Source organism: Trichomycterus rosablanca, chromosome 5, assembly GCF_030014385.1.
Source record: "Trichomycterus rosablanca isolate fTriRos1 chromosome 5, fTriRos1.hap1, whole genome shotgun sequence".
NCBI lineage: Eukaryota > Metazoa > Chordata > Actinopteri > Siluriformes > Trichomycteridae > Trichomycterus > Trichomycterus rosablanca.
The window spans coordinates 42769635-42788604 of NC_085992.1; the positions used below are offsets into that span (position 1 = coordinate 42769635).

Genomic DNA, 18970 nt, shown 5'->3' on the forward strand with positions numbered 1-18970 from the left:
ACAGTAATGTTAGCTAGCTTAATTAGCTAGTGTTAATTTGTTGATACATGATAATTAGACATACACTTTCACACAGTAGTCATGAATGACATGCACACACATTTCTGAGGTACATTTCTGAGGTATATCCCAGCTTTTCAATGGGTGCAAGGCACACAGTAACACCCTCCATCGCAGGGCAGACACACATACACACACCCATTCACCTATAGGGCAATTCAGTGTCTCCAATTCACCTGACTGCATTTTTTTACAGCACTGTATGTAAGACATCGTGTAGACACAAAAATAAGACTCTTATTTCCAAGCCTCTTGGAAAGCAAAAAAATGTTTTATCATGTGGTAGATGTATGACGGTAAAAAGCTGTTCAAGGATTTTACACAGTTTACGCTAAAATTCATAATACTGTTTTCTGAAACGCTTCCATGGAAAGCGATAATGCCTTCATTTATTTGTAAACTGTGCGTGTGTGTGTGTGTGTGTGCGCGTGTATGTGTTTAGGATTATTGGTTAGAGAAGCTTGCCGAAAGGCTCTAATCATTTTTTTCTGTGAAGATTTTAATTCCTTGCCCTGATGTGACTTGCTGTTTGAATGTCAACTATCATAAGCATGTAAAATGTTTATTTATTTATTTATTTATTTATTTATTTATTTATTTATTTATTTATTTATTTATTTATTTATTTATTTATTTATTTATTTATTTATTTATTTATTTATTTATTCATTCATTCATTGTCTGTTTTACCACTGTTTTATCCGGGTCAGGGTTGCATTGGGTTGTAAAAATGATCATTTGTAGGTGAATTTAAAATGCTCTTACTGACTGTTGTTTAAGAGTTACCCACCGATCCCTATTATCCCCCGTCTCTGTGTGGACACAATCTATCAGCCAGCAGAGGCCGTAATTGCATTAGTTATCCATGTCCATGTAGGCGCCCAGCCTGCCGGTAGCAGGTTACACCCAAATATATAGTTGTTATACGGAGCCTGTAAAGCAGTCATACTTTAAGAATTGGGTTAGGCTTATTCTGTAAAATGATCAGTCACCTCAACACGTCATTCCTGATTATGCATGATGTTAAACAGCCAGTTGCATTTAAACCAAGGATGATTTTTACAGTGGTTTAAACTGGTGTGTCGAACCGTGATCCAGATGTTGTCACACCTAGCTGTAACTCCAACCACACTACGTTGCTTTAAGTTAATCTCACTTTTATGTTCAGTTGGCAGCCCCTCCAACCTAAAACCAGGGTGGCACTGTGCCATAGCCTCTAGAAAGCCCACAGCAATGTGGATCCTAAGGCCACTGGTTTGATCAGGCATGGCCAAACCATGCCTCATCAAACCAGTGGCCTCAGGATCCACATTGCTGTGGACTTTCTAGAAGCTAGGGCACAGTGCCACCCTAGTTTCAATTTTAGCTCTACATATTTGTAAGGATTCCTGTTTTCGGATTGACTGAAGTAAATCAGATTATTCTTGGGGGAAATGCAGGTGTTAAGTCAGCAAAGAACAGCTGGCCTTGAACTTCGGACAAGGATAAATCCTTTACCCTGAAATGTGTCTGCATATATTTACTCCTGTGGGAATTGACTTTTAACATCCTGCTGACCGTGCTGATTTTTCTCGCTTGGTATTACAGCTAGCGTTGCTCCTGCTCCAGCTTTACACACTTTGCCTCTGGCTACTTTCTGTTTGGAGTCCTCCCATGTTCTCCCAGTGTCACAGTCTCACATGGGTATCGTCTGTTGGTTTTCTTATCTGCATTACTGGAAACCATGGCCTATTTCTAAATGTTTTGGCAATTTTATGTCATGTTTTTAAGAAGTTAGCTACTAAAATATGAGCAGTGCATAGTGCATCACAGTTGTTGCATATGGGACTGCATAGCCGCAAACCATGCTGACCCCTGACCACCGCCGAAAGTGCCAACAATTGGCACATCGGACTGGACCACGGAGCAATAAAAGAAGGTGGCCTGGTCTGATCAATCACGTTTTCTTTTACATCACATGGATGGCCGGGTGCGTGTGCGTCGCTTACCCAGGGAACACATGGCATCAGAATGTGCTAAGGGAAGAAGGCAAGCCGGCGGAGGCAGTGTGATGCTTTGGGCAATGTTCTGCTTGGAAACCTTGGATCCTGCCATCCATGTGGATGTTACTTTGACACGTATCACCTACCTAAGAATTGTTGCAGACCATGAACACCCTTTCATGGAAACGGTATTACCTGATGGCTGTGGATAATGCTCATTATCAGCAGGATAATGCTCCCTGCCACAAAGCAAAAATGGTTCAGGAATGGTTTGAGGAGCACAACAACGAGTTTGAGGTGTTGACTTGGCCTCCAAATTCCCCAGATCTCAATCCAATCGAGCATCTGTGGGATGTGCTGGACAAACAAGTTCGATCCATGGAGGCCCCACCTCACATTTTACAGGAGTTTAAGGATCTGCTGCTAAAATCTTGGTGCCAGATACCACAGCACACCTTCAGGGGTCTAGTGGAGTCCATGCCTCGACGGGTCAGGGCTGTTTTGGCAGCAAAAGGCGGACCAACACAATATTAGAAAGGTGGTCATTATGTTGTGCCTGATTGGTGTATTAAGCTCTTTTACATGGGAAAGAGCTTAATAAAACAAATACACTGTCTTGATACCCTAAACAATGTGGATATAATATGATTACAAGATGTTCACTTTACTACTCTTTTTTGCACAAAAGTTGCCAACTTCAGTTGTCATTACTAAATACAGTAGACCTTTGGGGTACGAACGGTTTACCATACGAACAATCTTTTTCAACTTAACATACGAACAAATTTCAGATTACGAACCAAAATTCACGCACAAGTTGACGCCAACCATTTCTCTCTATATACCTGTATATACAGTACAGTGAGCGGACATTCGGACAGCAGATGGTGTTTTTTCGGTGTTTTCTTTATATTTTGTAAAATTCTATACTAAAATGGCCTCAGAGAAGGTGCAGAGGAAGCATAGTGCTGAGAAAATGAACAAATCTATTACTATTTGTTGTTGTATAATTACTTCTGCCAGTAGCTGTCACTGTGTATCAGAGGGGACAGTGAGTGAGAGAGAAGAAGGAATTCGGCTCAGTAAAGTATTCTTTCTTTCGTGCAATTACACGTACAAAATACAACACTGTTGAAATAAAGAAGGAAATAATAGAGAAATATGAGAGTTATTGTTGTCTCTGGTAGATACATTTTATAAAAAAAGAAGGAAATTTATTATGGAGTATGGTACAGCACATGTACTGTACTGAAATGTAACATGTTTTCTTATGTACAGTACATTACTACTGTGTATTGTTGTTTATTATTGTTTATTACAGGAATGTCTATTCTATAATTTAAGATTTAAGGGAAGATATACTTGTATTTATAACAAAAAAAGATCATTTAAGACATTAGAAAGGTTAGGTAAGGGGGGTTTGGGAGGCCTGGCACGGATTAATTCTTTTTACATTATTTTCTATGGGAAAAATAGGATTAACTAACAAACATTTTGACTTAAGAACAGCCCTTGGAACCAGTTAAATTGGTAAGTCAAGGGTCTACTGTACAGCCTTTCAACAGCACGCTGAAATGACCTTACTGACCTGATTAACAATGTGGTATGGCGGAATTTACACACAGGTGAAAAATAGCTGGCAGGAAATCACGATAGATCATAATCACATCTAGACATTAACAGAAAGGAACTCAAATCGGGTTTGTTGTTTTTCCCCATTTAACTATATGCCATTTTTGAATTCTGTGAATGAAGAACTGCAAAGTGTCCTCAGCTTTAGTATTCTAGTGTTCATTTAAAAAAAGACATAATTGAACTGGCTTTTAATGTGCTGAATGTATCTGGCCTGACAGAATCTTCCCTCTTTTTATTTCTTCCTCTCAGTGAACTAATCCTCTCCAACGTGGACGCTGATGTATCTGGTAATTGGCAGTGCCACGTGACCAGTTCCCGTGGCAACAGCTCCATTGGCATGGAGATTGTGGTTTTGCAGACGTCTGCTCTGTACTGTTCGGCTGAGAGGGTGACCGGCAACAAAGGTGACTTCAGGTGTGCCAGGAGAAGAAACACAAACCCACTGCAGGCTGGCACACATTTCGCTACAGCCCCAGCCGCAGTGCACATCCATAACCTTCAGCTACGTATTTTTCATTCAAGATGCAGTACATCCATAAGGTTAATCAAACACGTGCACAACAGCGCTTCTACAAGGCAACAAATCTTCCGTGGCATCACAATACAAGTTTGGCCAAAAACAGCAAATTGTACACGCTCCTCATTTTTCACGGTCATTAACAATGTCTGAGGCTGGCAAGGCACCAGTCAGTAGTTAATGAGGTGAAGCAAGTTGGCTTGCAGTGGATGAGAGTCTCTGTACTTCAGGCTTGTGTTGCACTGTGTGTTGTACTTGCTATACTTTGGTTTTCATCTAGGGCTTCACTGCTGCTGTTTCTGCACAGCACTGATTTAATTCTAGGTAAAATCTGCTCTTTGTTTTGGAGAAAAATTAGCACTCCATATTTCATAAGTCGTTAGCTTTTTGTATTGTCAAGGCAACAAAAGCTTGTTTTTTTTCCCCCTTTACAACAAATGCACACGAGTGTTAATTGTTTCAGGTGTCTCATAATCATTTTTTTGCCATTTTCACACTCCACACATGAAAAATGACTATAACCTTCACATGAAACCTTAAGTAAAGTAATTTACTAAACACTCTAAGATTTAAGCTAAATTACATGGAAAATAATGTGACAACCACATCTATTACTAACAGGTGTGTAAAATCAATTATATTTAAACAACGCATTAAACTGTGTGGCAACAGCTTGAGAAAAAACTCTTTTCAGCATCTTTCTGTAAGCTTGACTTTCGTTCAGAGCCGGTTTCTTTCTTTTTTGCATGGAATAATGGACGTGAATTAATATTTAAAAGAAAGTCAGCCACACAGCAGACAAAGTAATAATACAGTGGACCCTTGACTTGCGAATTTAATTGGTTCAGAAGGGTCTTAAGTTCTTAAGTCAAAATGTTTGTTAGTTAAACCTATTTTTCCCAAAAGAAATAATGTAAATAGAATAAATCTGTGCCAGACTTCCCAACCACCCCCTTACCTAGCCTTTCTAATGTCTTAAATGGTCTTTTTTGTTTTAAATACAAGTATATTTTCCCTTAATTCTTAAATTATAGAATAGACATTCCTGTAATAAACAATAATAAACAACAATACACAGTAGTACTGTACATTAAAAAAGCACATCACATTTCAGTACAGTACGTGTGCTGTACCATACACCATAATACATTTCCTTCTTTTTTTTCAATAGTATTAGATTTTTTCATTTTATCACCACTGCGCTTTCTCTGCACATTCTTTGGGGCCAATGCATATACAGTATATACGTATATTAGCACTGTCACAAAAATACACAAATTTTTGTTCGTTTGTTTGTTTGTTTATTAGGATTTTAACGTCATGTTTTACACTTTGGTTACATTTATGACAGGAACGATAGTTACTCATTACATAAGGTTAAGTAAGTCAAGGGTCTACTGTAGCTCATAGTTATATGTTTGGATACCTCATTATACAGCTGTGGTCAACATCATTGGCACCTTTGATTTTTTAGTATAAAAAAACAAATATCTTCAGAAATAAGTGGATTTGTACCAAAGAGTTCCAAAAAAGAATTAAAAAAGAAACAATGACAGCAACAATGACAGTCTGCAAACTTTTTGGTAGCCATATATGTGAGTATTAAATTTTAATAAATGTTAAAGTGAAAGGACATCTGGACCATATAGTAATGATAAACACATTAATACGTTTTGCAGAACTGAATCCGCTCTTCTTCTCTCCAGGTGGCCTAAAACCCAGGCTGGCTTTATGGCTTTCCTCCCCTGTTCCACAGCGTACTATGGGTCCATCTCTCATGAGAAAAGGGCATGGCGCCGGTGTGATAAGCACGGCCGGTGGGCAGAGGACGACTACAATCAGTGCCCATATACAAACAAGTTTACCCGCCTTCTGCATGAATTGACAAAGGTAGAGTAAAACCTTTTACTTTATTACATCAGTTAATTGTAAAAAAAAAAATACCAGATGTCTGAGAACAGCATTTGAATTGAGAATGAGTATTTAACCCCTTCTGTTTTTTACTATTTAATAAATTTCCAGGGCATAGATCATCTTCAAATGTGTGTATTTATTAGCATAAGCAAATATTTTTATATTTAAAAAGGAAAAGAATTCAGGCACCTCATAAAGGTTGGCTAGACACCTTTAAGTACATCTGTTTTGATCTATTTCATCTTGTAAATAAACCTCAATTCTTAAAGTTTTTTTTTTCTTTAATCAATTCTCTATATTTTCAATACATTTCCAGCTACCAGTAAACACATCCAACGCTCTGCCCCTGGCACACCAGCTCTCCTCTCTGACCAGTAATGCAGCTCTGTTTGGAGACATGATGGATGTCATCTTCGTCACGCACCTTGTAGAGAGAATCACGCGTCTTGTAGATCGCATCCGAGAAGTAAGAGAGCTTTCCGGTCTGCTGTCGGCAGTTAATTTCAATTCCAGTCATTAGACAAATGGGGTCACATCCTGCACGTACATTCATTAGTTTATGAACTACACCTACCATATATTAAATTTGCATACATTTACTGACTGTAATCAAGCTCTTGCTATGTACAAATATCATTCTGTACACTTTGTAACCCCTATTTACCCCCTCCATCAGTGGGAGGGGACCCCAAAGGACCCCACCTATCATTGTGGTGGATCATGCTTAGCACAGTAATGAGCAGCAGCAAAATTTGATCAAACCAAAAAATCTAATAACATAATATACACTATTCCTAATATATATATATACCCTATAAAATAATATACACTATATTATATACACTATCAAATAATATACTCTATACACCATATATAAACACTAAAATATACAGTATTCCTAATATATATATACCCTATAAAATATATACTCTATATTATATACACTATAAAATAATATAGTCTATACACCATATATAAACACTATAATATACACTGTTCCTAATATATATACACTATAAAATAATATACACTATATTATATACACTATCAAATAATATACTCTATGCATCATATATAAACACTATAATATACACTATATATATTATAAAATAATGTACACTATACACCATATATACACATTATAATATACACTATTCACTAATTATACACTGTAAATTAATATACGCTATATATACACTCTAAAATAATATACACAATATACTAAGTATACACAGTAAATAAATATACACTATATATACATTTTAAAATAATATACTATATACACCATATATATACATTTTAATATAAACTATTCACTAATTATACACTGTAAATTAATATACACTATATATACACTCTAAAATAATATACTCTATACACCATATATACACATTATAATTTACACTATATACTAATTATACACTGTAAATAAATATACACTATATATACACTGTAAAATAGAATACTCTATACACCATATATACACATAATATACACTATATTCTAATTATACACTGTAAATTATTATACACTATATATACACTCTAAAATAATATAATCTATACACCATATATACACATTATAATATACACTATATACTAATTATACACTGTAAATAAATATACACTATATATACACTCTAAAATAATATACTCTATACACCATATATGCACACTTTACTATACACTTTACTCCATATATACATTATAAAATAATATACACTGTACACTATATATACACTGACAAATTATATACACTCTAAAATATTATACTCTATACACCATATATACACTGAAAAATTATATACACTGTAAAAGAATGTACTCTATACACCATATATACATACTTTATATATATACACGTATATACAGTATACATTATATACATTATATACAGTATATACATTATACACCATATATGCACTCTATAATATACACTATATATACATTATAGGCCATATATACACAATAATGTACCATATTTTTTAAATTCAGGATGAACAGCTTTTCCTGCTTTTCACATATTTACTGTGGTTCAGAATAAAATAGGCTACGGTTTAAAACAGAGACATGTTAAATATTTATTTACTGAGTCAGAATCACAGAGATGTAGTGCTTTGATTAATGGTGTAAGTTGTAACTATCAATAACTGATGAGAACTTTTACTTTAAGTTTATTTTATTACCTTGTGTAAAGCATAATTGTTTTTTAAAGACAGTACCAGCATGCTTAATGCTACTGGTGTTTTGATATTCCCTATAGAAAAATCCCAGTTCAGACCTCATATACATTGTTTTATTACATTCTTGCTTTTATATGAAAGATTAATGAGTAGACTTTGTGCTTGAACCAAGCTGGCCATAAAGAATAATTTATAGGTCAGCCTGGGTTTGTAGTCATCGCATTGTTCTGTAGACCATCACATCAGGCCATTAATCATGTTTACTTTAATAAGAAATCATTATTTAATTACATGTTGTCAGCGAGACTGATAAACAAAGCACAGATAAATCAGAAAGCCTAATCACAGAACCTGAGTCTATATGCTCCATGTAATGTGAGGTAAAATGTTGGGAATCTTTACTGTCAGTGGATCATTCAGTAGACTGTGGGTAATTTCTGGCACCAGAGTTAAGAAGAACTTGAATAATAAGTTAGGGTTAAGTTATTGATAATTGTTAACTCTAATAGTTACATTATTAGTCACATCTCTGTCGGTGTCTGTCTCTTCTCCAGATCTCATATATACATATACTCATGTAGTACAGGGAAATTCTTTTTTCAGCGTATCCCAGTGTGTTGAGAAGCTGAGGTCAGAGCACAGGGTCAGCTATTGTACGCCGCCCCTGGAGCCATGAAGGTTAAGGGTCTTGCTTATTGGCCCAACAGTGGCTGCATGGCAGAGCCAGTATTTGAACCCACAACTTTTTGGTCAATAGCCTGAAGCTCTACCCATAAGGCTACTACTGCATTATTTGATACATGCACATACATTAAGAAATTAATATAAAAATTGGTTTTCCAAAACAAGAATAATTAAGCAAATTACATTTTAAAATGAAATCAGCCGCTCAGGTGGCGCAGCGGTAAAACACGCTAGCACACCAGAGCTGGGATTTCAAATACATCATATCGAATCTCAGCTCTGCTTGAACAATGGTTGGCTGTTGTTCATAGGGTAGGATGAGCCGGATAGGGACTCCTCATGACTAAGCGAATTACGACCTCTGCTGGCTGGTTGATGGCGCCTGCACAGAGTCGAAGAATAATGCTGTTTCAGGGTGTGGCTCTCCGTGCACAAAGCTGATCAGCATGTGAACTCGTGCAGGTGAAAATATGCAGTCGACTACTGCACACGTGTCGGAGGGGGCGTGTGGACGGAGGGGTCTCGCTCTCCTTAATCAGGGGTGGGGGTCAGCTCCAGTGGAGAGGAAGCATAACGCAATTAGGTAAAAATTGGACGTGCTAAAAATTGGTAAAATTTTAAAACAACAATTAAATGTATTCATTACTATCCTTTAATAAGTTAAATTAGACAGTAATAGATTGTATCTGTTAATAATCAGGCATTTCTTCTGCATCGTACTCTCCCCTGCAGTTAGGGAGCTATGTCTCAGACATTGCCAGCAAGATGATGGAGGTGGAGGAGCACATCCTGTGGATGGCTCAAAACGAAGCACGTGCCTGCACTCGTATTGTACAGTGTGTTGAGTGCATTGCAGATCTCACCTTTAACACAAACACCCAGAATATCTCAAAGGTAATTTAAAAATACACACTTACATGTACACATACACCGATTAGGCATAACATTATGACCACCTTTCTAAAATTGTGTTGGTCCCCCTTTTGCTGCCAAAACAGCCCTGCAACTGTGATGCACTGTGTATTCTGACACCTTTCTATCAGAACCAGCATTAACATCTTCAGCAATTTGAGCTATAGTAGCTTGTCTGTTGGATCCACACAAACCAGTCTTCACTCCCAATGTGTATCAATGAGCCTTGTCCGCCCATGACCCTGTCGCGGGTTTACCACTGTTCCTTCCTTGGACCACTTTTGATAAATACTGACCACTGCAGACCGGGAACACCCCACAAGAGCTGCAGTTTTGGAGATGCTCTGACCCAGTCGTCTAGCCATCACAAAAAAAAAAAAAAAAAAACACATAAACTTTGAGGATAAAATGTTCACTTGCTGCCTAATATATCCCACCCACTAACAGATGCCATGATGAAGAAATAATCAGTGTTATTCACTTCACCTGTCAGTGGTCATAATGTTATGCCTGGTCGGTGTATATTTCTAAGAAAATAAATATATGTATAAAAATGTAATGCTATGTAATAAAACTGTAAATTGGCTAAAGTAAAAATTTTAATACATATTTTATTACTGTAGATCAGTGGGTAGGACTGTCGCCTCACAGCAAGGTCCTGGGTTTGATTCCCAGGTGGAGTGGTCCGGGTCCTTTCTGTGTGGAGTTTGCATGTTCTTCTCGTGTCTGTGTGAGTTTTCTCTTGGAACTTCGATTTCCTCCCACAGTCCAAAGACATGCAAGCGAGGTGAACTGGAGATACTAAAAGTGTCCATGTATCTTGTGTAACCAGTAACTACCTGTTCTGTCATAAATGTAACCAAAGTGTGTAAAACATAACGTTAAAATTTAAAATAACGTAACGTAAAAACAGTTATTACTGTAGATAATATTATTTTTTATATTGTTATTCATTAGTTTAACTCTCAACATTACTTTTGATTATGTTTATAATCAGTTTTTGTAGTTTCTTCATCTCTTCAGACTCTTGTGTATTCCTCTGTCACTCTTGCCGGTGCCTTGACCAGAAAGAGTTAATTTCATTATCTATTTGTTTTTTATTGAGTTATACCTTACACACTACATATTGTATAACTATCTTGGGAAAAAAAACACTTTAACACTTTATAAGTGCAATTAATTGGCCACAAGCCATAAGCGACCTCCAGAGACTGTGTGTGTGGTGATCAGTGAGTGATATCCCCCGTATTCACCCAGCACTCTGCCATGCAACAGAAAATTAGCCTAGTAAATTCAAGGAATAATGTAATGTTCAACTCTCTTGAGAGAAATTATCGTTTAATTTTCTCACTAGATACAAATATCACTTAGCCTAGAAGTCAGCTAGCTACAAAAATACAAGTAATGCAAATAGTAAAACTCACTGGTAAAATGAACTGGAGATACTGGATAAACACAAGAGTGTTTAGTAATGCAAACAAAATCAAATATTTAGAGTTAAAGGCCTTGCTCAAGGACCCAACAGCGGCAACTTGGCAGTGGTGGTGCTTAAATCAGCAACTTTCTGATTACTAGTCCAGTACCTTAGCTGCTAGGCTACAACTGCCCATATTTGAAAATTGATGATCATTTTGGTTATTTGGCTGTAGCACAGCAGTGTAATACAATAGGTCAAAACCCGAGTCTCAAATTCCAGTGACACCGACTTGGCCATGTACCCAACAGACAGAATTAGTTGAGCCTGATGAAGTTTGTTTGTTTATTAGGATTTTAACATCATGTTTTTACACTTTTTGGTTACATTCATGACAGAAATGGTTGTTACTCATTACACAAGATTCATCAGTTCACAAGGTTATATCGAGCACAGTCATGGACAATTTAGAATCTCCAATTCACCTCACTTGCATGTCTTTGGACTGTGGGAGGATACCGGAGCACCTGGAGGAAACCCACGCGGACACGGGGAGAACATGCAAACTCCACACAGAAAGGACCTGGAGCGCCCCACCTAGAGATCAAACTCAGGACCTTCCTGCTGTGAAACGACAGTGCTACCCACCTACCCACCGTGCCGCCCTGCCTAGTGAAGAAAAGGCAGAATTGAGAATGATCTTTGGCATAAGCAGCAGTCTGTACGTACTAGTGTTATTTGTAAAATCCACCATTGGCTGGAGTAAACATGTAAGTCGGTTGTTTCACTTGTGTCAATGGTACTAGGGCAACTGCAGACTAGTGGTTAAGGTGCTGGACTAGTAATCAAAAGGTCGCTGGTTCGAGCCCCAACACTGCCTTTGAGCAAGGCCCTCAACCCTCAATTGCTTATACAATATACTGTCACAGTACTGTAATGCCAAGTTCACACTACACGACTTTCCAAGTCTTCAGGTCGCTGTACAGTTCACACTACACGACTGGATCTCTTGTAATCAGGAGTCTTTTAAGTTGTTGTTTATTTCACACTACACGACTGATCGGCGATAGGGGGTTTCATACTACACAATCTATCACCAACTGGAATCGCAGGCGAGCTTCTCTGGTCTCCCAAACTACGTTCTGTCACAAAAACAAACGTGAGAAGTGAAGAGGGGTTTAATGATACCACGTCCAAAAATGCACATCAACTAGTAGCAAGCAATCAAAGTTTGTGTGCTGATGTGCAGCGTAAAATCAAGGAGAAAAAATAAATGAATCTGAGTGGATTTGGCAACATGGCGAGCATGGATTGTTCTATAGTGAGCTGGAGGTTAATAAATATTTTTTGCAATGCAGCGTTAATGTTATGTTTTGTAGAGAACGATTAGGTCAGAAATACTGTAAAGCTTGTGTGTGTGCTGATGTATTCTGATATAAAATATATCACGCCGCTGTCCCACCTTTTTACAACTCCTCCCCGGTGTTTCCGCTCATCCCGTATCTTGCATTCTCATTGGCTGTTTGACATAGCACTCATTGCCAGTCGGGCAACTCATATCCAGATATTTAGCAAGCTAGATATTTCTCTTCAGTCGCCGAGCACTCGTCGAGCCACTCGGATCGAGTTGTTGAACAGTTCACACATAGCGATTGAGAGCCGAGTTTTGATCGCAAAGCAAACGCCGAGTTGCTCCTGAGCCGGCAAAACTAGCAAAGTCACCAGTCGGTGATCGGAAATTGGAGAGTCACTCACTGATCTCCATTATCCCCCGTCTCATCGATCAGCCAGCAGAGCTCATAATCCCAGCAGTTATGCAGAATCCCAATGGTCCTCCTAGCTTCGGACTAGCCAATCATTGTCTGTGAAGGAGACCAGCATTGGCTAAAATTAAGCCAAGATGTGTTCAATTAAATAATTCAGGCAACTCAGATTCAGATATCTGACATGCTAGAAATCTCGCTTCGGTCGCCGTGCGCTCGGCGAGCTGCTCGGATCGAGTTGTTGGGTAGTTCACACATAGCGATTAAGAGCCGAGTTTCGATCGCCGAGTGAACCCAGAGTTGCTCCCAAACCGGCAAATCTAGCGCCGACCAGTCGCCGAGTGAAAATCAGGGTAAAAATCGTGTAGTGTGAACTAGGTATAAGTTGCTTTGGATAAAAGCGTCTGCTCAATGCAAAAAATGTAAATGTAGTTAAAAGAAAATTTTAATATTTCCAAACTGGGACACTGCTTAAATCTGTATTGGCTGTAACTGTTTTCATAAATGTATAAATGTATGTGTATTTATTTAACTACTGATATTCCCATAGTGCATCACTTGCCTGTTTTCTTTCCATTTGTCATAATCAATTAGCACATTGGGTATGTATGTAGGTTACAGGGTCCAATGTGTTGTTTACTCATTGCATACTTATTTAGGAATTTGGGAAGTCTGTGTCTCATTCAGCACCCCTCTCACAAAGGACTCATTTTTATTCAACAGTCAAATAAGTAGAAACTAGGTCGGCATCACACACCCTCCATTATGTCTTTGTTTATTTGTTTTTTGCACACACAGGTCTCTCCCAACATAGCCATCAAGACCTTCATGCTCCGACCCTCGAGTGTGACGGGGGTGTTGTGTACAGTGGTAGCTGACCCAGGTCAGGACACGGTCGCCAGTGTTTCTGCGGCTTCAGGATCGCTGGATGAAACTTTCCTTAATTTTAAATGCCACACAGCTAACGTGACAGTATCGCCCAACAGCCAGCTCAGTCAGGTAAGAGCTGAATTACGTAGTTGTTTGGTAAATACGAGCAAATAGAGCCAGCCGGTGAATTTAGTTTTACCAATTTTACCACTCAAAGCTTTTAGTCTAAATGAAGAGCTTCTTACCCAAGTCACATCCTGCTAAAGCCAAGTCAGCTTTACTGAACCTGCTTTGTTTTTCCCCCTGATGTTTTTCCTATTATATTTTATAGAACATGAGACTAGATTAAAAAGCGTGATGTTCTTTCTGTATTGTACATATCAGAATAATGTGACAATTTGAACACCATATACACCGATCAGCCATAACATTAAAACCACCTCCTTGTTTCTACACTCATTGTCCATTTTATCAGCGCCACTCACCTTATAGGAGCACTTTCTAGTTCTACAATTACTGACTGTAGTCCATCTGTTTCTCTGCATGCTTTGTAAGCCCCCTTTCATGCTGTTATTCAATGGTCAGGACTCTCCCAGGACCACCACAGAGCAGGTATTATTTAGGTGTTGGATCATTCTCAGCACCGCAGTGACACTGACATGGTGGTGGTGTGTTAGTGTGTGTTGTGCTGGTATGAGTGGATAAGACACAGCAGTGCTGCTGGAGTTTTTAAATACAGTGTCCACTCACTGTCCACTCTATTAGACACTCCTACCTAGTTGGTCCACCGTGTAGATGTAAAGTCAGAGACGATCGCTCATCTATTGCTGCTGTTTGAGTTATTCATCTTCTATGCCTTCATCAGTGGTCACAGGACGCTGCCCACAGGGTGCTGTGGGCTGGATATTTTAGGTTGGTGGACTATTCTCAGTCCAGCAGTGACAGTGATGACATGGCATTGCTGTGTCTTATCCACTCATACCAGCACAACTCACACTAACACACCACCACCATGTCACTGTCACTGCAGTGCTGAGAATGATCCACCACCTAAATAATACCTGTGCTGTAGTGGTCCTGTGGGGATCCTGACCATTGAAGAACAGGGTGATAGCAGGCTAAAAAAGTATGTAGAGAAACAGATGAACTACAGTCAGTAATTGTAGAACTACAAAGTGCTTCTATATGGTAAGTGGAGCTGATAAAACGGACAATGTGTGTAGAAACAAGGAGGTGGTTTTAATGTGGTTTTAATGTGTAGAAACAAGAAGGTGGTTTTAATGTTATGGCTGATCAGTGGACACCTGATCATGACCATGACTTTTATATACAGATTTGTCTTCCATTGTTTGCAGCTGTAAACATTTTTGACTGTGCCCGTGTACATTTGTGGCTTTTTAATCAGAAGAGCATTTGTAAAGTCAACACTGATGTCGGACAAGAAAGCCTGGCTTGCAATCAAAGCTGGGATTTATTTCGTAGGTTTTCAGTGGGGTTGAGGTCAGGGCTCTGGGCAGGCCACTCAATAATTAGGAAGGGTGTCCACATATTTTTGGCCATAAAGTGCAAGTAAATTTTGTACTGTATCTAAATGTAAACAAGCTCTCTCACTATTATTAAACAATGGCATTATGTGTAAAAGTAAATATATATTTTTTCTATTTTATTTATGCATTTTCTCCCAATTTAGCGCAGTCAGTTTGTCTCCCGCTGCTGGGGGATCCCTGATTGCAGTCGAGGAGGGTATGTTGCTTCTCACGCCTCCAGTGACCCGCGTGCAGCCCTTAGCAGAACCCTTTTTCACCCATGCATTCTACACAGGCGCCTCTCTATCTGCCAGTCAGGGTCCTAACACAGCGTTTGAAGACCCCACCCAAGTAGCCTGGTAATCCCTCCCTGCAGGCACTGCCAATTATGCCTGCTAGATGGTGCCCATCTGACTGGTGGCAACACCGAGTTTCGAACTGAGGAGTTCAGAATCTTGGCGCTGGTGTGCTAGCGGAATATCCCGCTGCACCACCTAGGCACCAGTAAATCATATTTAAATGTATATAGTTATAAAACAAAAGAATAGAAAGCTATATATTGTGGGTACTACACTAATACTAATACTACCCTAATTACTCCCTTAGTTATTTAATTATCCAGGCCCCAAATGAATTAGTTCACTGGACAAATCTAGGCTTTATTTCAGCCAATGCCGGGCACCTACACAGACAATTATTGGCTAGTCTGAGAAGGGATTCCACATAACTGCTGGGATTATGAGCTCTGCTGGCTGATCGATGAGACGGGGGATAATGGAGATCAGTGAGTGACTCTCTGATTTCCATACGAACCTCGCTATGTGCAGGTGAAAAGAAGTGGTCAGCTACTGCACACGTGTCGGTGGGGGTGTGTTAGTGTGTTTTGCCTAGTTCACACTACACGATTTTTGCCGTGGTTTTCGATCACCGACTGGTCGGCGCTAGATTTGCCGGCTCGGGAGCAACTCGGCGTTCGCTCGGCGATCGAATCTCTGCGACTGAAGAGAAATATCTAGCTTGCTAAATATCTGGATATGAGTCGGCTGACTGGCAATGAGTATAGTGTCAAACAGCCAATGAGAATGCAAGATACAGGGCGAGGGGAAACGCAGGGGAGTAGTTGTTAAAGGGTGGGACAGGGGCAGACACTCAAGTTTTACAGTATTTCTGACCTTATCATTCTCTACAAAACATAATACCAATGCTGCATTGCAAAAAATATTTCTTAACCTCCAACCCACTATAGAACATACGATCCCTGCTGGTCCACTCAGATTAATTTATTTTTCCTTCTTGATTTTACGCTGCACATCAGTGCACAAACTTTGATCGCTTGCTACTTGTTGACGTGCATTTATGGACGTGGTATCATTAAACCCCTCGTCACTTCTTGTGTTTGTTTTTGTGACAAAACTTAGTTTGGGAGACCAGAGAAACTTGCCTGTGATTCCAGTTGGTGATAGATCGTGTAGTGTGAAACTCCCTATCGCCGATCAGTCATGTAGTGTAAAAGCCACACCGACTTGAAAGACTTCCGATTACAAGAGATCTATTCGTGTAGTGTGAACTGTACAGCGACCTGACAACTTGGAAAGTCGTGTAGTGTGAACTTGACATTAGTAACAGTCCTCCTCGGTCAGGAGTGTTGGTCTGCAGCAGTAGAGGTGGAAATACAAATCAGATAATTGGATACGACTAGACTGGAAGGAAATAAATAAATAAATAATGTTGAATTATCTGGTTTGCTGTTATTAAACATTGTACCCACGTGTAATTACATTTTTATCTGCATGAGCTGTTGACCAGATGGCTGTAATACAAGCCAAACTGGATCCTAGTTGTCTGCTTGACATCCTTCTTGGCAGAATTGACCGTCCATCATGCTTCAAGTGTTGAAACAAGGACGACAGAATGAGATCACATTTTTCATGTGTTAAATATGATTTAGGTGTGATTGTCCAGTGCTTTCTCACTCATAGAAATGCCAAAATAATCTAAATGCTACCAAATGTTATGGAATTTATTTCATCAGTAATTTATCTTTAAAGTTTATAGTGTTGGAACTTAAGCTTATGAGTGTGTGTGTGTGTGTGTGTGTGTGTGTGTGTGTGTGCATGTCCATACAGTCTTAATCTGTAGTCTGGGAATGTGGACCACTCCACCTGATGGATGCTGTGTCCTTGTGTTTCGTCATCCTCCATCAGGACCACCCCATCTGCCCTCATGTGGGCCTGTCCAAAATGACCCCTATTTGAGTGAACTTCACCAAAGTGGCCTGGTAACAGCATCCCAGTGTGAGGTTTTAATATTTGGTAGGCATTAATTAAGGAATACTTACATTTCCAGTCCCAAATTACCCCTGTTTTAGTAAACTTCACCAAAGTTATTAGTACATGAAAAGTAGTCTCTTTGCCAAAGTTCAAAATAAAACCCATTCACCCTTTATTCATTCATTCATGTCTGTTTTACCTTTATTAGCTGTATCCTATTGAGGATCATGGTGGATCTGATTTACTGGATGAAAGGCAGGAAACACCCTGAACAAGTCGCCAATCACAGGGCAAACACACATATACACATTTACACTTAGAGGGACTTTTAGTATCTTCAACTAACCTGACTGCATGTCTTTTGACATGCAGACACAGGGACAACTTTACACAGAAAGCTTTACTCTGGAATCCAACCCAGGACCTTCTTGCTGTGAGGCGACAGTGCTACCCACTGAGCCACCGTGCTGCCCAATCCAGCCATACATTTCACAAGGGGAACAATGCCCACATCCAAGCAAGTTTTAAATGTCAATAGACGTATTGGCTGCTCTCTGTGTGAAGTTTGCATGTTCTTCATGTGTCTGCATGGATTTCCTCCGGGAGCTCCGGTTTCCTCCCACAGTCCAAAGACATGCAAGTGAGGTGAATTGGAGATACTAAATTGTCCATGACTGTGTTTGACATTGAACTTGTGAACTGATGAATATTCTAATAAATAAATAAATAAAATATAAAAGTAATATACAAAACATAAGTTAAAATATGTAGATTAGTTAAAATAGTAAAAAGGTTTGTGAGAATAATAGCTTGAAATTAATTCATTCTTTTGATTAAAAGTAATTATCTGTTTAGTTGTTTTTAGTGCTTTTTATAATCTAAGTCTACTTATCTGTCCCAATAAAGGTCCCCTTTGAAAACACTGTTACCCAATTATGTGTCGCCCAGTAATTTCACCCCTGTCCCTGTGTGCTTTATTTATGGCTCACATGTAGAGTTCAGAGAACAGCAAGCGTGGTGTATAATAGAATTAATTAAGCAGGTGACATTAGTGCAGTGATTGTGATTGCAGGCAAAGCAGAGCTACCAGCCAATTAGTGGCCCGTCAGCTCTTTCAGCAGAGTAAAAGAGCCAGGTGGCAGTGTGATGCAGCAACATTTTTCAGGATCGTCCAGCATAAATAAGTGGCCGGTGTTTTGGATGAGCCAGAAGGGAGCTAGTGGCTAATAGCAGATGGGAGA

At 39.0% G+C, this 18970-nt stretch overlaps 1 protein-coding gene across 1 annotated transcript in view; it reads left to right on the forward strand.

The window, feature by feature from the left end:
• LOC134315172 (adhesion G protein-coupled receptor A3) overlaps positions 1-18970 on the forward strand; it is a 339202-nt gene that overhangs the window by 131469 nt on the left and 188763 nt on the right. The window contains exons 8-12 of the mRNA XM_062996188.1: positions 3927-4091; positions 5901-6084; positions 6425-6574; positions 9707-9868; positions 13862-14062. Of these exons, the coding sequence (XP_062852258.1) occupies positions 3927-4091; positions 5901-6084; positions 6425-6574; positions 9707-9868; positions 13862-14062 (862 nt within the window). The remainder of the gene's footprint in view (positions 1-3926; positions 4092-5900; positions 6085-6424; positions 6575-9706; positions 9869-13861; positions 14063-18970) is intronic.